Below are 27,318 nucleotides of genomic sequence, written 5' to 3' on the forward strand. Positions count from 1 at the left end.
CTCATGGTCTGAGAGTCTTTAGGTGCCTTTTGGAAAAGTGGGCTGACATGTGCCTTTTACTGAGGAGTGGGTTCTGTCTGGCCACTCTACCATAAAGGACAGATTGGTGGAGTGCTGCAGAGATGGTTGTCCTTCTGGAATGTTCTGCCATCTCAACAGAGGAACTCTGGAGCTCTGTCAGAGTGACCATCGGGTTCTTGGTCAGCTCCCTAACCAAGGCCCTTCTTCCCTGATTGCTCAGTTTGGCTGGTCCGCCAGCTCTAGGAAGAGTCTTGGTGGTTCTAAACTTCTTCTATTTAAGAATGATGGAGGCCACTGTGTTCTTGGGGACCTTCAGTGTTGCAGAAATGTTTTGGTACCCTTCCCTAGATCTGTGCCTCGACACAATTCTGTCTCAGAGCTCTACGGGCAATTCCTTTGACCTCATGGCTTAGTTTTTGGTCTGACATGCACTGTAGACAGGTGTGTGCCTTTCCAAATCATGTCCAATCAATTTAATTGACCGCGGGTGGACTCCAAACAAGTTGTAGAAACGGAAACAAGATGCACCTGAGCTCAGTTTAGAGTCAATAGCAAAGGGTCTGAATATTTCACTTCGTCATTATGGGCTGTCGTATGTTGACTGCTGAAAATAGTTTTTTGATCAATTTTAGAATAAGGCTGTAACGTAACAAAATTTTGAAAAAGTCAAGGGGTCTGAATACTTTCCGAATGCACTGTACGCGGTCACCTAAGGCCCCTGGCCGCTAGGAGGACCCCCCCCCCCCCCCAAAAAAAAAGAATTCAGTCTGGGTCTCAACTTACTGTTGAGTGTTAGAATAGTAGAAAACAAATTTGGATGTGCATCAAGAGTTTTCCTCTTGTTATGTCAGTCACTCATAGTCACTAAATTATCCCATGTCAACATTTTTAGATTGGTACGAAGTCCCGAGGGGCCCTGACCTGCAGGGGGCCCCAATTGATTTTGTTAGTCACTCTCACTCAGATATCATATTAACATTTTATAAGTCATGGCAAAATGTGCAGAATTCCTGGAAATTAGCTGTAAAACAGTAAAAAAATTGTTAGAAAATTGCAGAATGTTCTCTCTATCCCATAGCAAAATGTGTAGAATTGCAGGAAATTACATTTAAAACTTTCTGTCAGTAGTGTATGACAAGACCAAATGCAGGTACCAAAGAGGCACGTAGCTCAGAGGTATCAGTTTGCCTTTGTAAGCTAGCGGACGCGCGATGAGGCCTGTCCTTATCAATGTCTGATGATAATAAAGAGCGTTCTCTCTGCTGGGCAGATAACAAAGAGCTTTCCCAAGCCAGCTAAGATACCAGGCTGTAGCGTAGCTGGCCTCCCTGCTCCATTGTTACTGAAAAGACACATCTGATCACATTTCAAAAGAAAAGGTGAATACCAGATAATGTATGATCTCTCTGGAAAGTTGAGAAAAATTCATGCCAAAGGTACGACTAAACTTCTGACCCAGTGCTCTTTCTAATGCAGAGTGGCAGAGTGTCTGAAATGTATTATTGAGCACTATCTCATTGATATTATGCAAACACAATACCATAGCCAACAACCAGACTACAAAATGGAACATTCTGCCAGGGGAGTACAATAACGTTATACTCTCATTGTAATGTGACCCTAAAACGCGACCTGCATCTCACAAGCAAACACACCACACGTACAACCTAAACTGACATTTAGCTCCCAGCTCCGTGCCTTCATGTGAATTATTATAAGTGGTTTAGTTATGATAGAGGAGAGTAAATTTGCATTCAGAAACTAATCAAGTATCCACCTTTGACCCCAGTGGGCGAGGAGAAGACAGCACAATGTGTTTTTTCAATCTAACAAGTGTAGACAATGTGACCTGGGTCCTAAAAAGAAACCCAGTGAAATGTGCTCTCCACTCTTCTCCCCTCAGCCTCACCACTGACTGTCCACCTAGGAGATTAAGCCAGCTGAATGAATGTGCTACCTGGTTGGAATGCCAATGCTGGGTTGAAGAACAGTTTACTGTACAGGCACCTCCACAGGACAAAATTAGAACAAGACAGGAGCCTCTATCAAAAAAAGAGTCTTAAAATAGACTACAAATCCACACAATTCCAGGGAAGCTTTATTATGCATTCATATAATTAAAACACAGTAGAAAAATAATGGAAAATATTCAAGACCCACTTTGAAAACAGTGGGTCCTTCATAGACAAGTGGGTCCTTCATATACAAGTTGGCCCATTGACAGGAATACAGAATGTAATGTTTTCTGTAAATAAAACTATGAGTCAAGCATCTTGAACCACTCAGGACATCTCCAATATAAGAGTATATGTACTGAAAGAAAGAGAAGCTCAGCTAGCAACACAAAGCAAGTGTACAAACACAGAGTGTAACAGATAAGAACAGCAAGAGAGAGGTGAAGCCAAATTCAGACAGGTCTTACTGTTACTAAAATGGCGTATACTTTATTTCACGGTCCTGTTTCACCTGTTTGCCTGGTATTTGCATTTGCATGGTTAAATCCAGGATTGAATGTGTGGTACCAATGGGTACTTTCTCATACTTACAAAGAATGTAGTACAATAGTAACTCGCTGGTACCAAATAGTGTGTAATATTGCTTGTTTTAATCAATCCTAAAGAAGCAAAAGAACAGAGTAATTATTAAGTTATTATTGAGTAATTGACAATTCACCATGTAATTCCAAGTAAATACCAGGTAAATAAATAATGGACTGTAAAATTTAGCTGAACCACTATATAATAAAATGTTCTCAAATGACTGGGTGTTAGTTGTGAAATGTTTGTCATTTAAAATGTATAATGGAGTAGCAAACCATATCCAGCCAGCCAGCCAGCAGAAGCACCTGTTTTTTTTTACCCTACAGCCAGCTTGTGGGTTGCTTCTCTCCTCCAGCAGAGAGTGCCAGCAAGAGGAGAGACAGAATAACGCTAGCGCTCGTCTTTTTCAAACCTCCTACCTTCCTCATATGAATGTTATTCAACACAAAAAGTAGCTCCTCTCTCTTCAGAGAGCCAGCCACCAGTAACAAACATAGAGCATTGCATGCGGCTGGCGGTCTAACTGATCCAGGAAATAGAGGAGCGGCTGTTGCTCCAGCAAACTTCTCCTATTCAGGGAAAGCAGTACACAGACGAGGCGCTGCATTCAGTGGATCGATCAGAATCGTGGCACAAAAAGTGTGGCAATATAATCATTTACCTTGCAGGGCTGGGTCGCTAGAATATCCATGTGTGTCTCCCATTGTTCATTCCCTGTTTGTGTGAGTCCAGGGACAGGGAAATAGGTTATCTAATAGGCTCCCATGTAACTGCCGTCCTCCCGACTAAGCTGTAACACTAGAAAGGCTTTCTTATGCACAGACATTAGCATAGGTTGCTTCCTGGCTCACCTGTACTAATCTAACCTGTTCTGCTGTTGATTGACATCACTTCCTCCTCATTGCTGTATACTGGACCCACCTGTTATACAGGTATAAGCAGCAAAGCTACTCTATTGTGTTGTGAAGATATCAGATTTCACTTTCATATATATAAAGAAAACATTCACTTGTGCATCATATGTTCATCATGTTTAAACTCTGATTATATTTTTCCTTCTTAGATGCAAAGAGATTGGAATTTATTAAAGGATTTAATGTTTGTAGCAGTCAGTAATACAACCAACATGTTTTCCCCCATGTGAGACACAGGGTACATTTCAACCTCCTATATGTGAGGGATTTTCACCCGCAAGCACAATGGAAAGGATAAAACCGCTAATACAGCTTTGTGCCAGTCTATGGGACTGTCCCACACTAATCCAAACAAAAGTAAATGATTTGTTGACGATCAAAGTATCTTTGAAACAACATAATCTACAAGTCTATATCGTAATTTGTCAAAGGACAGGTTGATTAATCCATAGAACCTTGAGGGTTTACAAAATACCAAGGTTTTATCTGATTGCCACCCAATTTTGAATACACATAGATAAAGTTCAGTCACTACTTTCTTGTAAAAAAGGAATGTCTGTGTTAGATATGTGTTAGAACAGCGATACCAATGGGAGAGCTTGCCGTTTCTAATCTTACATTCAATTATCAACTTGTGAAATTCATGAGGATATGTAAACTGAAACCATTTTCCTATTAGGAACAATGATATTTTGGGGGGATGCCAACAATGGGCAATATTAAAATGTGGAATGACAAAGAAAATGGGCAAATATTACACTATGGTCTATTAGGAAGGAATCCATTGAGAAAGAGCACATAAAGAAACCATTTCAGTAGTGCTAGAGTCTTGGCAGGGGAGATCAAAGCCCACTCCATATGGTGATAATAATTATCATCAAAGCTCTTTGGCTCAATAATTGTCACTTAATATGCATTTAATTATCAACAGATCAATACCCACAGGGTGAAGAGCATTGACTATAGCGGCACAGCCAAAATGGTGGTAACAAATGAAAAAACTGAGACAAAGTAACATTTTGTTTTCATACTCTGGGCTAACTCTGTGGATCAATGTGAGCACACTCCCAGAGATGGGTGCCACTGTGAGGGCATGTGTTTGAAGGCAATATATCATTGGCGGCTGTTAAAATCCCCTTCATCAATCCAGGAGTCTAGGGCATGCCAATTGTGGTCCATTACACTGGTTGACTTTCCATTTACCACACACAGGCTTGAAATGTTAAACATGCTGAGCAAACATTTAGGTCCATGATGTTGCTGACTTGAATAAAAGATAAAGGAAATACAAGTAAGCCACAACACAGACATCTATGGACATATTGTATCCTGTGCTGCTTTACCAGATAGACATCAACTGCTGTCTGACAAAATTGAATGAACATAATCCCACAATTCCAACCAAATTCCAACCCACAATTCCAACCAGCTATTGTAATGGGTATATATCTAAAGTGGGTACATCTACAACTGTAGCTATTGTAGTTTATGTAATACACACGGGACACATATATGCCTTCATGTGCTGGTGCCTCAGATAAGAGGTGCAGGGATTGAACAGGATCTCTAAACACTGTAATGTATGTGGTTCTCTGAGTGGAGTCGAAAGCCACAAAAAGGCTTTAAACCCCAAGGACAACCTTCAACCAGCTGAGTGAAGGCAAGACCATATGGTAATAGCATTGATAGATCGTTTTCTTGTATGTAATGGGTATAGTTGATTAGACAACAATCAACACACAATGAGAGAGGAATTTCACCTTTACAACTCAACTGTACTATCGGAGACTAGACTGCTCTCTGAATGCAACATGGATTTATTTTGATGTGAGGAATGGCCATTCATGGATGGATTTAACAAGCAAGCCTTGAGATCTGCCTCAGTCCATACAACCTACAGTACATTAATGAGCACGTCATGAATGCAGTCTGCCTCTCTCTTCCCCAATCCATACTTTCATTCATTCTCTCCCCTCTTCCCCTCTCTCACTTTCTGAGAGCTGAGAGTATGGGGCAAAGATAGGTGAAAATGCTATTGTACTTTGACAAGCCCCCAGTGAATATCTGAACGCTAAATGTGACAAATCTTAAACTCTTATTCTGCCTGAATATGTCTCTACTAGGCAACCAACAGCATAATCTGACAGCTCATTGAGGGCAACCTCATATTTGCAGCTCAGAATCATAATTTAGCATTAACATATCAAAACTGAAAAGCACTGATAATGTAACGGCTGTTGGTGGAAGAAGGTGAGGACCAAGGTGTAGCGTCGTACGTGTTCATCTTTTATTAGTTGAACTGATCACTGAATTGCAAAACAACAAAGAGCACAACCGAAACAGTTCTGTCTGGTGCAGACACAAAAACAGAAAGGAACTACCCACAAAACCCAGGTGGGAAAAGGCTACCAGAGTAATCAAATCAAATCAAATCAAATGTTATTTGTCACATACACATGGTTAGCAGATGTTAATGCGAGTGTAGCGAAATGCTTGTGCTTCTAGTTCCGACAATGCAGTAATAACCAACAAGTAATCTAACTAACAATTCCAAAACTACTGTCTTATACACAGTGTAAGGGGATAAAGAATATGTACATAAGGATATATGAATGAGTGATGGTACAGAGCAGCATAGGCAAGATACAGTAGATGGTATCGAGTACAGTATATACATATGAGATGAGTATGTAAACAAAGTGGCATAGTTAAAGTGGCTAGTGATACATGTATTACATAAGGATGCAGTCGATGATATAGAGTACAGTATATACGTATGCATATGAGATGAATAATGTAGGGTAAGTAACATTATATAAGGTAGCATTGTTTAAAGTATGGTTCTTAATCAGAGACAACGATAGACAGCTGCCTCTGATTGAGAACCACACCCGGCCAAACAACAAAGAAATCCAAATCATAGAAAATGAACATAGAATGCCCACCCTAGTCACACCCTGGCCTAACCAAAATAGAGAATAAAAGCCTCTCTATGGCCAGGGCATGACAGATAAATGTAAACATCATTGAATTAAGATCCAACGTTTTGATAAGAAACATTTTTAAACAATTGTTTTTAGACAATGACATCTGCGTGTGAAAGGATAAGCTGTATACTGTCTCAATTAAATTAAATTAAATTTGATATTCTATTATTCATGTCATGTTACGGAAGAGACATCTGCTAAAATAATGTGTCAAATAGTATTGAAGATGGGAATACAGAGGGCTGATCATAGTTTTTGCTTTGGCAACGGTATAATAAACAGTCACTAGGTGTATGGAGGAGGGGCCCAAGGAGCCAAGACTGTTGTCGGGGGGCCTTTGTTCAAATCCCCTGATGGGAGTCTTGAGGGAAGGTGAATGGGGATGTTACTGTGGTCTCTAGTTACTGCCAATGGTTTCTAAGTGACAGGGTCTTGGCACTGGCACACTGGCTGTTTCTTAATGTTGAGATCCACTTGATAACAATGTCCCTCCCCTTCCTCTTTATCTACAAGCCCGCACTGTATTATATGCATTCATTTGAGGAAAATCAATAGTAGCTAACAGCCTGAGACTGAGTTCACTGACAGCACTTGTACTACAGTGAAAGAGGACACACAAGCAAACTCACCAGAGCATGGTAATCACCATTAAGAGCTTACATGAGAAAATAGATGAGCAAGAAGAGAAAATGGAAGGTTTTGTGTTATTTCATTTTTGTAGGATAAAAGTTACAATAGTCTGGCTGTTTCAGCAGTGGCCTGTGTGGCATGGCAGAGACAACAGAGCTAGCCAATACTGAGGGAGACAGACATCTAGGCTTAAGTTACAACGAGAAAGACTCTCCTTTTGTCAGTTCATTCTAAACAGCTGTTCTTTGTCAAAGTTTCTCTGTTCTGCTCTCCTAAACTGTATTCCAACAGTCTTTATTGGCAATTTTGTCCAAAGCAAAAGAGCCTACTAAAAATTAAATAATCAAAGAACTCACCAAGGCGACATCAATAAGGCTCTATAACACTCTACCACATGACAATATAGTTCATCCTCTCATTCAGCTACAGCTATTCCTAATTACAAGTATACGCTTCACTTTACAAACAGATAATATGCAAATTGACTCAGTAGTTTTCACTAATATGCTTCGCCTGCTATTGAAGGTAGTGTGTAGAACTGTTTGAAATATTGTATATCCCTATAGTTACGCAATGAGAAGCTTGAGTTGAAAGAGGCAGACACGATAGATCAATGATAAGAAGTTAATTTATAGAATGTTTCCTGATCACTGGTCAGGGGACGATATAGCACATGCCGTGACTACCAACTTATAATGAATTTAACTGAACAGTCCAGTGTGTGGTAGATCTTGACAAGATCTCAGAAAAGTGTGTATGTGCGCCTTAGAGATCATTTCTAACTGATCTGAACCGTTGTTCTATATGACGGTACCTCTGCTTGGTAGGGAAGGAGAAGTTCTTGTTTCATAGACAACAGTGACATTTATTCAGGCCAGCTCATTGATAACAGTGTGACGTTTTGGTGTTTGAAATTGATAGGAAATGCAAAGGAAATGAAAACACAGGATATTTCTAAACAGTCAAACATTCACAGTTTACATTCAAATATGGGCAGTGGGTAACAAACTCAAAGAGATCTTTTTAAGTCCAGTGAGCTTTACACAGCCTTTAGTCTAAATCAACTAAATGTTGGCTAAGTGGTGAAAAAGAAACACAAGAGATAAAAGTATACTGATTAGGTTTGCCAATGAACTGCAGACCTGGTATTCGATACACTTATTATAGAGGTGTCAGCACTACAACAAGTATTTGACTAATTTATGGTGTGTGGCCACTTATTCTGTACTCATTTGCATTGTAAAGAAGCATCCTGCTTTGACAAGAGACGGCTGGTTGGAGCAGGAGATGAAAGTTCCAGACTGGAGTTTCAACACTTGTTAAAAGTTGCACTGGAAAAAGCATACGTTCTCCTCTGCTCTCCTGAACTTCCCCACTGCAGTAGACTATTCCAAGTATTTTTGTCCCAATAATTACCTCAGATAGCAGACTAAGCCGGGTGACTTCATGTTGGAGTGGGTCAGTGCCTTCCAGAAATCTTTTCAGTCTGGGTGGGCAGGGGGGTGGGGAGAGGGAGAGAGAGAGCTGCAGATCATCCTTCTAAGTCGTGTGAACGTGAGGCCACAGACTGAAGCAAGCTACAGAATATAATGACTCTATGCTGTATCAGTTGATGGTATTTGAGTCCGAGTCCTGTCACAAGCATCATACCTATAGCTAGCAAGTTGACTGACACACTGCTGGCAGCATGTAGTGTACTGTAACTGTATCACTCTGTGGTGCTCTCCAATTAGGCTGATTATATCTCAAGTTCTGATGGCCTACATGAATGCCTCAGAGTGTTTCGCAATATAGAGATAACCCGCATATCCCTTTTCATATTTGCACAGAAGCTAAAATATGTGTCTCAAGATAAGTGTTAACAAGGATAACTACTGCTCTACACACCTTTTCTGTTCATACTGTCATACTGTCTACACACACCAGTATATACACTGAGTACACAGGAGGTTGGTCGCACTTTAATTGGGGAGCACGGACTCGTGGTAATGAATGGAGCAGAATCAGGGGAATGGTTTTCATGTGTTTGATACTATTCCATGTTCCAGCGCCCCCCTCCAGCGTCAGGGCATGGCCTCTACAAGGTGTCGAAAGCGTTCAACTGGGATGTCCTTTGGGTGGTGGACCATTCTTGATACACACTGGGTACTGTTGAACGTGAAAAGCTCAGCAGCGTTGCAATTATTGACACAAACTGGTGAGCATCGCATCTATTACCATATCCCGTTCAATGGCATTTAATCCTGTTCCTGCACAATTCAGCCTCTAAATGGCACAATCCATGTCCCAATTGTCTCAAAGCTTAAAAATACTTCTTTAACCTGTCTCCTCCCCTTCATCTACATTGATTGAAGTGGTTTTAACAAATGACATCAATAATAAATCATAGCTTTCACCTGGATTCACCTAGTCAATTTATCTCATGGAAAGATCAGGTGTTCTTAATGTTTTGTATACTCTGTATATATATTCATATTCCAGACTCTGACATTGCTCATTCTGATATTTCTTAATTTCTTAATTTTTATTTTGGATTATGCGCATATTGATTATTACTGCACTGTTAGAGCTAGAAACTCAAGCATTTCACTGCACCTGTCGATAACATCTACAAATCTGTGTAAGCGACCAATAAACTTTGATTTGATTTGAATTGTGCCACGGCTGATTCCCCTCTATTCCATGGCCGGTTCCCCCTGCTTAAACAGTATATGGCCGTCAGAGAGCCAGGTTTCCATGGGTTCTGTCATACAGAACAGTGGCTGTCTGGCGCCCGCTGAGCAGCCTCACAGCAGCAGGTTTGAGTGTGTTAAAAGCAACAGCCACTGCATTAATAATGGAGGGCCTGGGTAGACAGGTGAGGGCAGCTGGGGGCTTGTCTGAATGTCATCGCTGGTGAGCTGAAATGGTTGCCTCTGGCATAGTTTCCTGCATAACCCTTGCTAGAGAGATGCAAAACCACTCAGAGGAGGACACAGGGCAAGAGTCAAGACTCGGTGTGCCTCGGATCTTTTCTTGTGCTGTCATACATAGGGATTTTTATGCCATTGTAATCATTTCGGGTAGCCAAAATTCAAATAGTGTAAAAAATATTTATGATAATTGTCGGGATGGAAAAAAGCTTTCAGTGTAAACTTAAATGACTAAAACCAGATAAAAGTATGTAGAAAAGATAATGGACGAGTCAAAAGTACGAGTCAAAAGTTTGGACAGACCGACTCATTCAAGGGTTTTTCTTTATTATTACTATTTCATACATTGTAGAATAATAGTGAAGACATCAAAACTATGGAATCATATAGTAACCAAAAAAGTGTTAAACAAATCAGTAAAAATAAAGAAAAACCCTTGAATCAGCAGGTGTGTCCAAACTTTTGACTGGTAGGTTATATGTATTTTAATAATATAGTCTTTGAGAACTAACAACAACCAAAATAAAAGTTAAATTGAAAATGGGAAAACTTTGTAGAATTGCCAGAAATTGGCTTAAAAATACAGAATAATTCTAAATTGCCAAGATGGGGACCTAATAATTTGCTCAATGATTTAGCAGTGCAGATGGGCTGACCACACTCATTGCCACACCCCCTTCCATGCCCCCTTCCACGCTTACCACCTAAGACCCTTTCAGATCCAGCCCTGTTCTACAGTAAAACTGTTTACATTTCATGATACAGTTGGTATCTGCATGAATGTGCATCTGAGCACATCCAAGAAGGGAGAATCAAGGTATTTAGAAAAATCTAGAACCTTATGTGGGAGTGAGAAAATAACGTAAAGATATAGTTCCACTGTAGATCAAAGAAGAGAATCCAGCTATAGCCTGGGAATCAAATTGTCTAGAATACAATGAACGCATAGGGCACTTCAATATCTTGAAAAACAATTAATTCAAACAGTCCCCTGCATCCTCGGTGTACTGTTTGCAGCAGCAAATGACAAATATTATTTTTCATCAGATGGTGGCCCTCTCTCCCACCGTCCCTCTCATGGCCGTTCACTCAGGACCCCTGGGGTATAGCATGTTTCTATTTGAGGCAGTGGACCTACTTTTCCTAGTATCAGGGGCCCTGTCTTAGATGCACATTTGAAATGAAGAGAGATTTTTCAGCAGAAATGTAAAGCAGAGCAGGAATTGCCGAAGAGAAATGAGAAAGTCTTCTGGGCCCTATGAGAACAAAGGTCATGGTCATGTTTTGGCATCCAGATACATTCACTGTTGATATCCATTTTGGCATTTATTTTACAAAGGGAACCTTTGATCTCGGCCGTGGCTCTTTAGAGATCCGACAATTTAAACATGAATGTGAAGCACTACAAGAATGCACACACACACACACACACACACACACACACACACACACACACACACACACACACACACACACACACACACACACACACACACACACACACACACACACACACACACACACACACACACACACATAAAATACAAGTTTGATAAGGGAGGAACTAAGGCAGCAAAAAGAAAAGCATAAATATCAAGTGCTATCGACTCTCTTTGTAGTTCAGCTTTGACTCTGGCAACAAAGCAAAATGCAGCCTGTCCTGTCACCTCTTAGTCCCCTTTCTCTCAGTCTTCAGCTCACAGATCTCTATTTCACGAACCAAGAGGCCACCTGACATTCTCTGCAGAATCAAACCAATATAAAAAAACTGCAGAATTAATTACTTCCCTGAGACTTGGCTTTATAATGAGTCTCTGAGGGAATTGAGGGATTTAAAGTGAAACGCTATCATGTATTCGATGCAACTGACAGCAATTGTCCTCAGCCATGCTACTTTAACACCTTCTTCTTCACATGAAAAGCCAAGGATGAAACTGAGAATTGTCTTTAAATCATGCCATTGGATCTCTGATATAGAGTGCATTGTGAAATTATTCAGATCCGTTCCCTTTTTCCACATTTTGTTACATTACAGCCTTAAATAAAAATAAAACATCCTTAGTAACCTACATACAATACCCCATAATGACAAAGTGAAAACAGGTTTATAGAATTTTTTGCCAATTTAAAAAAGAAAATTACCTTTATTTACATAAGTATTCAGACTCTTCGCCAAGAAACCTAAAATTGAGCTCAGGTGCATCCTGTTTCCATTGGTCATCCTTGAGATGTTTCTACAACTTGATTGGAGTCCACCTGTGGTAAATTCAATTGATTGGACATGATTTGGAAAGGCACATACCTGTCTATACAAGGTCCCACAGTTGACAGTGCACGTCAGAGCCAAATCCATGCCATGAGGTCAAAGGAATAGTCCGTAGAGCTTCGAGAATGGATTGGGAAGGGTACCAGAGCAATTCTGCAACATTGAAGGTCGCCAAGAACACAGTGGCCTCCGTCATTCTTAGATGGAAGAAGTTTGGAACCACCAAGACTCTTCCTAGAGCTGGCCACCTGGCCAAACTGAGCAATCGGGGAGAAGGGTCTAGGTCAAGGAGGTGACCAAGAACCCGATGGTCACTCTAATAGAGCTCCAGAGTTCCTCTGTGGAGATGGGAGAACCATCCAGAAGTGCAACCATCTCTACAGCACTCCACTAATCAGGACTTTATGGTAGAGTGGCCAGATGGAAGCCAATCCTCAGTAAAATGCACATGACAGCCCAATAGTAGTTTGCCAAAAGGCACCTAAAAGACTCTCAGACCATGAGAAACAAGATTCTCTGGTCTGATGATAGCGAGATTGAATTCTTTGGCCTGAATGCCAAGCGTCACATCTGGAGAAAACCTGGCACCATCCCTACGGTGAAGCATGGTGGTGGCAGCATCATGCTGTGGGGATGTTTTTCAGTGGCGGGGACTGAAAGACTAGACAGGATTGAGGGAAAGATGAACAGAGCAATGTACAGAGAAATCCTTGATGAATACCTGCTCCAGAGCGCTCAGGACATAAGACTGGGGTAAAGGTTCACCTTCCAACAGGAAAACTACCCTAAGCAAACAGTCAAGACAATGCAGGAGTGGCTTCGGGACAGGTCTCTGAATGTCCTTGAGTGACCCAGCCAGAGCCCGGACTTGAACCTGATCGAACATCTGTGGAGAGACATGAAAATATCCGTGCAGCGAAGTTCCCCATCCAACCTGACAGAGCAGGAGAAAATGGAGAGAAGATTGGGAGAAAGTCCCAAAATACAGGTGTGCCAAGTTTGTAGCATCATACCCAAGAAGACTCTAGGCTGTAATCGCTGTCAAAGGTGCTTCAACAAAGTACTAAGTAAAGGGTCTGAATCCTTATGTAAATGTGATATTTCAGTTTTTTATAAATTTGCAAACATTTTTTAAAACTTACTTTGTCATTATGGGGTATTGTGTGTAGAATGATGAAACGTAACAACATGTGGAAAAAGTCATGGAGTCTGAATACTTCCGAATGCACTGTAGGCCTATTGATTTAAATATGATCAAATAAATTGACGTAAAATATCACTGACGTGTGGTTCTTGAAGTGCAGTCAAAAACTACATGTTCTGGTGTTCAGGGCCGTAACTGCATGAGAACACTCAGGTAAGGAACCTTGTTCATTTTTTTAAATATATATATTTTGTACACAAAGACAATCAATTACGGGTCAACATCTAAATATTGCTCCCAGCGTTGATCAAAGCTCAGAACGCTTATATTCTTTATCTGACTGAGTTCTAATCGCGCCTACCTCTAGTTGAATGGCTGGATTCATGAACATTGGTTTGTTTGGTTGTTATGTTCGCCTCTCACCCCAGATGTGCCTTTTTAGCAGTACTTTTAGTACTCTCCAAAACGGCTTATTCCGACCTCTTGCAGCACAGGCCGAGGGCCTGAGATGTGAAACTAACTACCCCAGTACGGAGTTGGTTCGAGGAGGCAACTAAAGATGCTGCTGAGAGTGTGTTTGCGAGATGCCGGACAAAAGGCCATTTTAACCATCCTACAACTCCTGACATGTCTACAGACATCCCCCAAAACAAACAAAAAACAACACTCTGAGAATGAGTACACAACTGGTAAATAGTCACTTATAGATGTCAGTCAGTCAGGTGGCTAGCTGCCGGCAGAGACTTCTATTGCAGTAACGTTGAAGGGCTCTGGCTAGTATTACTTAGCCAGCGAAAGGATGAAGTAAGAAGCTCACATTAAACAGAGCCTACCTTAGGCTGGAGGAAAAATAGGCTACTAAGTTTTCATAACAACTTTGCTTGACAGAGAGTAGGCTACTGAGCCAGACAGTGATGTGGCACTCAGTGATGAGGCTGAGGCAGGAGTAAACAGAGGAGACAGAGAGAAATAGAGGAAGCAAGCAGAGAGAGAGGTTAGGGCCCCATGTGGGGTCCTCTGAGAAAATCTCTACTAATATTATCAAACAAGATAGGAACCCCCCCTCCAAAAAATATATATATGTTTAAATATAAACATCACATGCCCTATCTTCCCTATAGGCCTACATTAAAATGCAATCAAAAAGCAAACCATATAGTTTATACCGGTTTAAATTGGTGGTTGTTCGTCTTATCTCGATCACCCAATGGACTTTACCCACTATCTTTTTACCACTACATCACAAATTTTAATACAGTACCGTAAGTAAAATTCTAATAATTAATGTGAATGCGATAAGTTAATGTTTATTTTAAATATTTTATTCACACCAAATACAAACATACACATACGAACAACAACTTACAGACGCACACACACAACGACTACATCTAATCTGCCCAGACCTGCATGCTCATACCCCCCTGTCACGACTTCTGCCGAAGTCGATGCCTCTCATTGTTCGGGTGGTGCTCGGCGGTCGACATCACCGGTCTTCTAGCCATCATTGATCTATGTTTAATTTTCCATTGGTTTTGTCTGGTCTTCTTACACACCTGGTTCCAATCCCATTCATTAAGTGTTGTGTATTTAACCCTCTGTTTCCCCTCATGTCCTTGTCAGAGATTGTTTATTGTTATGTTCATGTTTTATGGATTGGTGTGCGACGGGTTCTTGTACCCACATTTTTTTTATTATGGACTTTGGTTTTGGAGTTTATGTTTTAAGTTATTAAAATACTCCAATTATACCAAGTTTAATTCTCCTGTGCTTGACTTCCTGCCACCTACATACACGACGTGACAGAATCTCTGACCCTAATATGAAGTCAGCAGGAGAAAATACCCCGGACATGGAGGTGGAAGAACGCGTCCAGAAGCATACAGAGAAGCTATACCATCTGAGCGTCGCCATGGATCACGTTGTCCAGAATATGGACCGCTGGGAGAGACGGGGAGTTCTTCCAGTGCCTCCACCAGCACAACCGGGGTCTATCCTGGGCGCTCCTTTCCCACCTGAACCCAGTGGGATTCATCTACCCATGCCACGGGGGTACGACGGAAGTGCTGCCAACTGCCAGGGTTTCCTCCTCCAATTAAACCTTTCTCTGGCCACGGTCCAACCAGCTCCATCGGACCATGAGAAGGTTTTCGCCGTCGTCTCGTGCCTCACCGGGAAAGCACTGGAGTTGCCCAGTCCGTGTGTGGAGGGGAAGTTGAGGGAAGGTGAGTTGGCACCATTCTCACCCAGAGCCCTCTGTCGCACATATATTTGTGCCTGTCACTTTTCCTGTTTCTTTTCCTTCCCTCGTTCCCAGCATAAGGCGCTAGTAGATTCAGACGCGGGTGGGAATTTCATTGATAAAGTGTTAGCTTATAGTTTGGGGACTTCTATTGTTCCCGTGGATGTACCTTTCCCCATTCACGCCTTAGAAAGTCGACCATCAGGGCTTATCAGGGAGACCACCGCTCCTTTGAGTATGGTGACGTGGGGGGGTCACACGGAAAAGATGAGTCTTTTCCTTATTGACTCCCCTGCATATCCAGTGGTGCTAGGCCTACCCTGGATAGCTTATCATAACCCCACTATTTCTTGGCCACAGAGGGCTCTCATGGGGTGGTCGCAGGAGTGCTTAAGTAGGTGTTTAGGGGTTTCAGTTGGTGCTACTATGGTGGAAAGTCCAGACCAGGTCTCCACCATGCGCATCCCCCCAGAATATGCCGATTTGGCTCTCACCTTCTGTAAAGAGAAGGCGACTCAATTACCACCCCATCGACGGGGGGATTGTGCAAAAGATCGACGGGGCGCACTTCTTCACTAAACTGGATCTCAGTAGTGTGTACAACCTGGTGCGTATCCGAGAGGGAGACGAGTGGAAGGTGGCATTTAGTACCACCTCAGGGCATTATGAGTACCTAGTCATGCCGTACGGGTTGGGGAATGCTCCATCAGTCTTCCAATCCTTTGTAGAGAAGATTTTCAGGGACCTGCATGGGCCGGTTGTAGTGGTGTATATCGATGACATTCTGATATACTACGCTACACGCGCCGAGCATGTGTCCCTGGTGCGCGAGGTGCTTGGTCACCTGTTGGAGCATGACCTGTATGTCAAGGCTGAGAAATGCTTGTTCTTTCAACAGTCTGTCTCCCTCCTAGGGCATGCATTTCCAAGTCAGAAGTGGAGATGGAGAGTGACCGCATTGCAGCCGTGTGTAATTGGCCGACTCCCACCACGGTGAAGGAAGTGCAGCGATTCTTAGGGTTTGCCAACTACTAACGGAGGTTTATCTGGGGTTTTGGTAAGGTGGCTGCTCCCATTACCACACTGCTGAAGGGGGGCTCGGTGCGCTTGCAGTGGTCAGCTGGGGCGGACAGGGCTTTTCGGCACCTGAAGGCTCTGTTTACCTCAGCTCCTATGTTGGAGCATCCAGATCCCTCTTTGGTCTTCATAGTGGAGGTGGACGCCTCCAAGGCTGGGATAGGAGCTGTGCTCTCTCAGCGCTCGGGTACGCCACCGAAACTCCTCAATGCGGACATTGAGCGGGTGTCACGTGCAGAGCCCATTCCCTCAGTGTCCAGCTGGGCATCTGTACGTTCTGTCTGTTGTCCGCGAATGGCTGATTCATTGGGCTCACACTTCACCCTCCTCTGGTCATCCTGGGATCGGTCGGACAGTGCGCTGTCTTGATGGGAGGTACTGGTGGCCCACTTTAGAAAGAGACGTAAGGGTTTATGTTTCCTCCTGCTCAGTGAGCGCCAGTGCAAGGCTCCTAGACACCTGCCCAGAGGTAAGTTACAACCCTTACGTCTCCACAACGACCGTGGTCACACCTGTTGGTCGGTGGATTTTATAACCGTTCTTCCACCTTCACAGGGTAACACCACGATCCTGGTCGTTGTGGATCGTTTTTTAAAGTCCTGTCGTCTCCTCCCTTTGCCCGGTCTCCCTACGGCCCTACAGACTGCGGAGGCCCTGTTTACACACGTCTTCCGGCACGACGGGGTGCCTGAGGATATAGTGTCTGATCGGGGTCCCCCATTTACCTCAAGGGTCTGGAAGGCATTCATGGAACGTCTGGGGGTCTCGGTCAGCATTACCACAGGTTTTCACCCCGAAAGTAATGGGCAGGTAGAGAGAGTTAACAAGGATGTGGGTAGGTTTCTGAGGTCTTATTGCCAGGACCGGCAGGGGAGTGGGAGGCGTTCGTGCCCTGGATCCGCCACTCCACTAACCTTTCTCCATTTCAGTGTGTATTGGGGTATCAGCCGGTTCTGGCTCCATGGCATCCGAGTCAGACAGAGGCTCCTGCGGTGGACGACTGGTTCCAGCTCGGCGTCACCGGTCTTCTAGCCATCTGCTGTAGAATTTGTGAATTTTGTCTCTACTGTAGACTTGTTTATACTGGATTAAGTGTACATTTTTGTTAACTGTAATTTCGTTAGTTATGCTCCAACATTCTCTTCATCTTGTGCCATCATCAATTATTTTCAAGTCTTTGTTCCAATCGTTTATATTTTTTTCTAAGAGATTGTCAGTTGAATATTCTCTCTGCAAGGTTTTGTATATCTTACCTATAATATTAACATCCTTTTCTGACTCAAATAAGATCCTCTCAAGGTTGCTCTGATGTCCAAAAGATTTAAAATCTACATTTTGTGATATGTAATTGTTTAAATTGCATGTATTTGAAAATATTTACATTGGTCAGTCAAAAATGGCTTTTTAACTTCCAGTTACGAAGTCATTTATGGTTTCTATGCCTTCAGTTTTTCATGTGGACCAATTTATCTGTAAATTCTGAAAAGCTACCAAAGGATTGTTCCATAGGTTTGTGTTTTTAGGGAGTGATATTAGGTCTTGTAGATTATGCTTCAATTTCTTCCATATTGGTATAGTGTTCTAACTATGAAGTTGTTAATGTTCTTAGCTTCATCCTCTGAAAATAGACAGGTAAAACGATTCTGGGGATGAGCATCTTGAATATGTACCCATTGTTCTTCTTCAGTGTATTTAACTATATGTTGCAAGTAAAAACATTGGGTAGCGAGTTGGAAGGTTAAACTGAGGAAGAGATAAAATTTTCCTTTTTATCATATACATTTCATTTCCCCAAAAAACAGTATACTTATATATCTGTTGTTTGTTGTCACTTTGAAGGCATCAAAAATATTTCATATTTTTTGTGGTCCACTTAACCTCTAGGATAGGGGGCAGCATTCTGAATTTTGGATGAAAAGCATGCCCAAATTAAACGGCCTGCTACTCGGGCCCAGAAGATATGATATGCATATAGATTTGGTAGATTTGGATAGAAAACACTGAAGTTTCCAAAACTGTTAAAATAGTGTATGTGAGTATAACATAACTGATTTAGAAGACAAAAACCTGAGAAAAATCCATTCAAGAAGTTGTTGGTTTTGTAGTTTTCTATTCAATGCCATCACAGGATCCATTGACTTAGGACTCCATTTGCAGTTCCTATGCCTTCCACTTGATGTCAACAGTCTTTAGAAATCGTTTCAGGCTTGTATTCTTATAAATGAGGGAGTAAGACCAGTCTGAACGAGTGGACCTATATTGTGAGTTTTTTCAGGCGCATGTGCATTTCTTGTTTCCCTTTTACGAAGTTATTGTCCGGTTTAAATATTATTTCACATTTAGGCTAAAAAACAACCTGAGGATTGAATATAAACATCACCCTAGTCCCACTTCAATTTGCTTCCCGCCCCGATAGGTCCACAGATGATGCGATTGCCATTACACTGCACACTCTCCTATCACATCTGGACAAGAGGAATACCTATGTAAGAATGCTGTTAATTGACTATAGCTCAGCATTCAACACCATAGTACCCTCCATGCTCATCATTAGGCTTGAGGCCCTAAGTCTCAACCCCGCCCTGTGCAATTGGGTCCTGGACTTCCTGACGGGCCACACCCAGGTGGGTGCCCCCTCCTGTACTCCCTGTTCACCCATGACTGCGTGGCCATGCACGCCTCCAACTCAATCATCAAGTTTGCAGATGACACAACAGTGGTAGACTTGATTACCAATGATGACGAGACAGCCTACAGGGAGTAGGTGAGGGCTCTCGGAGTGTGGTGTCAGAAAAATAAACTCTCACTCAACGTCAACAAAACAAAGGAGATGATTGTGGATGTCAGGAAACAGCAGAGGGAGCACCCCCCTATCCACATCGACGGTACACCTAAAAACCTCACAAACTTGACAGATGCACAATTGAGAGCATCCTGTCGGGCTGTATCACTGCCTGGTACGGCAACTGCACCGCCCACAACCGCAGGGCTCTCCATAGGGTGGTGCGGTCTGCACAACGCATCACCGGGGGCAAACTACCTGCCCTCCAGGACACCTACAGTACGCGATGTCACAGGAAGGCCAAAAAGGTCATCAAGGACAACAACCACCCGAGCCTCTGCCTGTTCACCCCGCTTCCACACAGAAGGCGAGGGGTACAGGTGCATCAAAGCTGGGACCGAGAGACTGAAAAACAGCTTCTATCTCAAGGCCATCAGACTGTTAAACAGCCATCACCAGCACAGAGGCTGCTACCTACATACAGACTTGAAATCATTGGCCACTTTAATAAATGGAACACTAGTCACTTTAATAATACCACTTTAATAATGATTACAAATGTTATACTACACATCTCATATGTATGTACTGTATTCTATACTATCCATTGCATCTTAGCCTGTGCCGCTCTGTCATTGCTCATCCATATATTTATATATTCTTATTCCATTCCATTCCTTATTCTATTAGGTATTTGTTGTGGAATTGTTAGATATTACTTGTTAGATATTTCTGCACTGTCAGAACCAGAAGCACAAGCATTTTGCTACACTCGCAATAACATCTGCTAACCATGTGTATGTGACCAATACAATTTGATTTGATATGATTTTGTTACCCAGCAATGATTTGATATTTAGATCAAAACAGCTGGTTTGGACCTTTGAACAAACACTTACCATTACCCTAATGAAACAGACTTAGCTACATACATGTGATAACTTTTAAGATGTGTATCATTTTTTATGACCTAAAACTATCAATTTCCAATAGAAAAATGAAAACTAAACTGACTCACACTAGCCAGGTGACTAAAATGGTTGACTCTGGTAGGAAATTCTCATGTTGAAGGAGAGAGCATTTGCAGCAATACTCCATAAACTCTCAGTGTTATCTCTGGACATTGACTTGTAAATTGTAAGCATAACTATCTATCATGAGGAAACAGCTTGTAATTCATAGTAATCCATTTAAAAGCCTCATGGGGACATCTGAGCAGGAGTCTTTCAGCATCAAATCCCCCCACAATCAATAAATGCAGCTCACTCTGTCTTGTGGTGAAAAAATGCGGAGTTTACATACTGTGTCGGAAGTTTACATACTGTGGATGTATTTCAAGGCCTACCTTCAAACTCAGTGCCTCTTTGCTTGACATCAGGGGAAAATCAAAAGAAATCAGCCAAGACCTCAGAACACAAACTGTTGACCTCCACAAGTCTGGTTCATCATTGGGAGCAATTTCCAAATGCCTGAAGGTACCACATTCATCTATACAAACAATAGTATGCAAGTTTAACTTCTTATGACTGGGGGCAGTATTGAGTAGCTTGGATGAACAAGGTGCCCAGAGTAAACTGCCTGCTACTCAGGCCCAGTTGCTAATACATATTATTAGTAGATGTGGATAGAAAACACTCTGAAGTTTCTAAAACTGTTTGAATGATGCCTGTGAGTATAACATAACACATATGGCAGGCAAAAACCTGAGAATAAATCCAAACAGGAAGTGGGAAATCTGAGGTTTGTAGTTTCTCAAGTCATTGCCTATCGAATATACAGTGTCTATGGGGTCATATTGCACTTCCTAAGGCTATCACTAGATGTCAACAGTCTTTAGAACCTTGTTTGAGGCTTCTACTGTAAAGGAGGGGGGAATGAGAGTTGATTGAATCAGGGGTCTAGCAGAGTGCCATGAGCTGATCACGCATGCTCACGTGAGAGCGACCTGCGTTCCACTGCATTTCTACAGACAAAGGAATTCCCCCGGTTGAAACATTATTGAAGATTTATGATAAAAACATCCTAAAGATTGATTCTATACTTCGTTTGACATGTTTCTATGAACTGTAATATGACATTTCGTCTGAACTTTTGCCTGGACTTGCCCGCGCCTCGTGAGTTTGGATTGTGTACTAAACGCGCGAACAAAAGGGAGGTATTTGGACATAAATGATGGACTTTATCGAACAAATCAAACATTTGTTGTGGAACTGTGATTCCTGGGAGTGCATTCTGATGAAGATCATCAAAGGTAAGTGAATATTTATAATGCTATTTCTGACTTCTGTTGACTCCACAACATGGCAGATATCTGTATGGCTTGTTTTGGTCTCTGAGCACTATACTCAGATTATAGCATGGTGTGCTTTTTCGGTAAAGTATTTTTAAAATCTGACACAGCAGTTGAATTAAGGAGAAGTTTGTCTAAAGTTCCATGCATAACATTTGTATTTTCATCAACATTTATGATGAGTATTTCTGTAAATTGATGTGGCTCTTAGCAAAATGTTTTGGAAGCAAAACATTACTGAAGGTAACGCGCCAATGTAAACTGAGATATTTGGATATAAATATGAACTTTATCGAACAAAACATACATATATTGTGTAACATGAAGTCCTATAAGTGTCATCTGATGAAGATCATCAAAGGTTAGTGATTAATTTTATCTCTATTTCTGCTTTTTGTGACTCCTCTCTTTGGCTGGAAAAATGGCTGTGTTTTTCTGTGACTAGGTGCAGACCTAACATAATCGTTTGGAGTGCTTTTGTCGTAAAGCCTTTTTGAAATCGGACACTGTGGTGGGATTAACAACAAGTTTATCTTTAAAATGGTGTATAATACTTGTATGAATTTTAATTATGAGAATTCTGTTGTTTGAATTTGACGTCCTTCACTTTCACTGGCTGTTGTCATGTCGATCCCATTAACGGGATCTCAGCCGTAAGAAGATAAACACCATGGGAACACCCAACCGTCAAACCCCTCAGGAAGGAGACGTGTTCTGTCTCCTAGAGATGAATGTACTTGGTGCGAAAAGTGCAAATCAATCCCAGAATAACAGTATTGGACCTTGTGAAGATGTTGGAGGAAGCAGGTACAAAAGTATCCACAGTAAAATTAGTCCTATATCGACATAACCTGAAAGGCCGCTCAGCAGGGAAGAAGCCACTGCTCCAAAACCACCATAAAAAAGACAGACTTCAGTTTGCAACTGCACATAGGGACAAAGATCGTACGTTTTGTAGAAATGTCCTCTGGTCTGATGAAACAAAAATAGAACTGTTTGGCCATAATGACCATCATTATGTTTGGAGGAAAAAGGGGAAGGCTTGCAAGCCGAAGAACACCATCCCAACTGTGAAGCAAGGGGGTGGCAGCATCATGTTGTTGGTGTTCTTTGCTGTCGGAGGTACTGGTGCACTTCACAAAATATATGGCATCATGAGGGAGGAAAATTACGTGGATATATTGAAGCAACATCTCAAGACATCAGTTAAAGTTAAGTCGCAATGAGTCTTCCAAATGGACAATGACACCAAGCATACTTCCAAAGTTGTGGCAAAATGGCTTAAGGACACCAAAGTCAAGGTATTGGAGTGGCCATCACAGAGCCCTGACCTCAATCCCATAGAAAATGTGTGGGCAGAACTGAAAGAGTGTGTGCGAGCAAGGAGGTCTAGAAACCTGACTCAGTTACACCAGCTCTGTCAGGAGGAATGGTCCAAAATTCACCCAACTTATTGCGGGAAGCTTGTGGAAGGCTACCCGAAATGTTTGATCCAAGTTAAACATTTTAAAGGCAAGGCTACCAAATACTAATTGAGTGCATGTGAACTTCTGACCCACTGGGAATGTGATGAAAGAAATAAAAGCTGAAATAAATCCTTCTCTCTACTATTATTCTGACATTTCACATTCTTAAAATAAAGTGGTGATCCTAACTGACCTAAGACAGGGAATTTTTACTTGGAATAAATGACAGGAATTGTGAAAAACTGAGTTTAAATGTATTTGGCTAAGGTGTATGTAAACTTCCGACTTCAACTGTAGGTACAGAAAAAATCCTGCCTCACGATACAACTGCATCTGGCCTCAAGATACAACTGCCTCGTGTCTACATAAAGATGCACTGTAATTTATAAGATGGCATAGATAGGTCACATCAGTTCAATGGCGATAAATATGATAACCAGTACCTCTAACATTTGGGAACAATAAAGCAAGTGAGCAAGGAGCTCCAATTGAATGTCAAGATGTGCTCACATTACATTTATCTACTGATCATCTTCCAGATATTGTGTAATGTGCATGTTTCCAAGTAACATCCTTCATGGTTACATCAATATCCATGTATCAATGGTAATGTTTACACTTCAACAATAGCCCACTATTGTGTAATATCACTGTTGTCAAGGAAATAATATGCATACTGCATAGACAATGTTTTGTATGCCATAGAGATTACTGTTCTATTATATTTTGCAAATGCATGCGGAATGCAGGTAGGAAATGTTCTAATTGGGAGTAAACTGTTAAAACAAATGCCCTGTCTTAATTTACACTCAGTCCTGCAGGGTACTCAACATTTCCTCTATGGAAAAACAAACTTTGATACTGTGATCATTTTGATATGGAAAACTACTGTTCCCTAAAAATGACACTCTTATGATCCTTTTGTTCCTGTCAGAGATTTCAAGACAGCTGCAGTATTTGAACCACACACACCTGTAAAAGCAGTAATAGGGGGAATGTTTCCATTGTTTCTTGATTGACATTCAAGTGGTTTTAAATAAGTGTCACTGCCACGGAAAACCTAAGTAACAGTAATGCATCCTGACAGGAGAAAATCTAGGGCACTCCTAAGAGTTACATTTCCATTACATATTCCCATTTCCCATTAAACTGAACAAAAACAAACCAGGGCATCAAAGAATGATACGTGCACAAATGAGACTGGGACTGTTTTCATTTGTGACCCATTCTTCGATAATGGCCTCCAGACATGTTGAGCATGGTAATTGAGTGCTACTAGCCTAAACATTTATACAAAAGCCCTTTTATTGTGAGAATGGTCTCATATCCTTGAGGTAAACATGTCACATTGTGTTGCTGTGTACATGGAGCCAAGTAATTATATAGATTTGTGCACACGTCATTATTACAAACATAGGCCTATTACATTTTTTCCAAAAGTCATTGCTAAATGTCGTTCAATCTATTCAATCATGCATTTAATACTCAACTCTTCCGAAATGTATATCTGGTTTCAGGAAAGTACATTACAGAAGATTCAACCAATTCTGATCAACTATCATCAGACAATTGGGTTGACTTTTCCCACTTAGACAATTACTGCCTATGCAACTGCAATTAAAATACATCTACAGTATGAGAGACAGGCAGTGTCCAATCATTAACGTCATTGTAAGGTTCATTTATAATGAATGCAGTTTTAAATCACACTCCAACCTGATAATTTATGGATGATGAGAGTAAAATTCTACAGAAATTAGTCATCACTTAAGAGATCAACTGCTGTAATGTCTAGGGCTAGGAATCATCATGGACCTCACGGTAAGATATTATCACAATATTTTGGTGCCGATACTATATGTATGCGATTCTCACGATGCTATATGTATTGCGATTTGATATTGTGATTTTATTGCGTGTTCCAAACATGTCTGCTGCAGAGGGACAAGACAGTTTTGATCAGTCATGGAAATAAAAGTGATGAAAACAAATGAACTCCCTGTTTAAAAAGAAGATGGAGAATGAGAAATTAAGAACAAATACTGGAGTTCTGGTGTAGGTACAGTCAAATAATGCAAACATTTTTTGTGTTATTTTTAAAACGATTCAATATACAGTACCAATCAAGCGTTTGGACACACCTACTCATTCAAGTTTTTTTTTTCTTCTTTTATTCTACATTGTAGAATAATATTGAAGATATCAGAACTATGAAATAACACATGTGGAATCATGTATTAACCAAAAAAGTGTTAAACAAATCAAAATATATTTGATATTCTTCAAAGGAGCCAACCTTTGCCTTGATGACAGCGTGGCAAACTCTTGGCATTCTCTCAACCAGCTTCATAAGGTAATCACCTGCGATGCATTTCAATTAAAGTTGGTAGTCACCTGGAATGCATTTCAATTAACAGGTGTGCCTTGTTAAAAGTTAATTTGTGGAATTTCTTTCCTTCTTAATGCATTTGAGCCAATCAGTTGTATAGTGACTAGGTAAGGGTGGTATACAGAAGATAGCCAGCCCTATTTGGTAAAAGACCAAAGTCCATATTATGGCAGCTCAAATAAGCAAACAGAAACATCAGTCCATCATTAAATAAATTCCATCATTACTTTAAGACATGAAGGTCAGTCAATATGGAATAGTTTCTTCAAGTACAGTCGCAAAAACCATCAAGCACTATGACCAAACTGTTTCTCATGAGGACCACCATAGGAAAGGAAGACCCAAAATTACCTCTGCTGCAGAGGATATGTTCATTAGAGTTACCAGCCTCAGAAATTGCAGCCCAAATAAATGCTTCACGGAGTTCAAGTAACAGACACATCTCAACATCAACTGTTCTGAGGAGACTGCGTGAATCAGGCCTTCATGGTCGAAATGCTGCAAAGAAACTACTAAAGGACACCAATAAGAAGAAAATACTTGATTGGGCCAAGAAACACGAGCAATGGACATTAGACTGGTAGAAATCTGTCCTTTGGTCTGATGAGTCAAAATTTGAGATTTTTGGTTCCAACTTCCTTGTCTTTTTGAGACACAGAGTAGGTGAACGGATGATCTCTGCATGTGTGGATTCCACCGTGAAGCATGGAGGGAAAGGTGTGATGGTGTGGGGGTGTTTGCTTGTGACACTGTTGGTGATTTGTTTAGAAGGCAAACTTAACCAGCATGACTATCACAGCATTCTGCAGCATTACGCCATCCAATCTGGTTTGCTCTTAGTGAGACTATAATTTGTTTTTCAACAGGACAATGACCCAAAACACACCTCCAAGCTGTGTAAGGGCTATTTGGAGAGTGATGATGCTGCATCAGATGACTTGGCCTCCACAATCACCCAACCTCAAACCAATTGAGATGGTTTGATATGTGTTGGTGTAACGGTTCTCTTGTGGTGAAGGAGAGTCGGACCAAAATGCAGCGTTGTGATGATTCATGTTATTTTAATGAAGGAAGAAACTATACATGAAAAAACTACAAAATAATTAAATGTGAAAACCGAAACAGCCCTATCTGGTGCAAACACAAAGACAGGAACAATCACCCACGAAATACTCAAAGAATATGGCTGCCTAAATATGGTTCCCAATCAGAGACAACGATAATCACCTGACTCTGATTGAGAACCGCCTCAGGCAGCCATAGACTATGCTAGACACCCCACAAAACCCCAAGACAAAAACGCACCACAATAACCCATGTCACACCCTGGCCTGACCAAATAAATGAAGACAAACATAATATACTTCGACCAGGGCGTGACAGAACCCCCCCCCCCCCCTAAGGTGCGGACTCCCGGACGCACATCAAAACAATTGGGAGGGTCCGGGTGGGCGTCTGTCCATGGTGACGGCTCCGGCGCGAGACGTGGACCCCACTCTATCAATGTCTTAGTTCCTCCCCCTCGCGTCCTAGGATAGTCCACCCTCGCCGCCGACCATGGCCTAGTAGTCCTCACCCAGAACCCCACTGGACTGAGGGGCAGCTCGGATCTGAGGGGCAGCTCGGGACTGAGGGGCAGCTCGGGACTGAGGGGCAGC

The 27,318-nt window shown here is 41.6% G+C and overlaps 1 protein-coding gene across 1 annotated transcript in view; it reads right to left on the minus strand.

Moving 5' to 3' along the window:
• naaladl2 (N-acetylated alpha-linked acidic dipeptidase like 2) overlaps positions 1-3,442 on the minus strand; it is a 273,612-nt gene extending 270,170 nt beyond the window's left edge. The window contains exon 1 of the mRNA XM_031785955.1: positions 3,223-3,442. Coding sequence (XP_031641815.1) covers positions 3,223-3,265 — 43 coding nt within the window. The 5' untranslated portion in view covers positions 3,266-3,442. The remainder of the gene's footprint in view (positions 1-3,222) is intronic.
• Between the last annotated feature and the right edge of the window lie 23,876 nt (positions 3,443-27,318).

Source organism: Oncorhynchus kisutch, linkage group LG13 (genome assembly GCF_002021735.2).
Source record: "Oncorhynchus kisutch isolate 150728-3 linkage group LG13, Okis_V2, whole genome shotgun sequence".
In the NCBI taxonomy this organism is placed as follows: domain Eukaryota; kingdom Metazoa; phylum Chordata; class Actinopteri; order Salmoniformes; family Salmonidae; genus Oncorhynchus; species Oncorhynchus kisutch.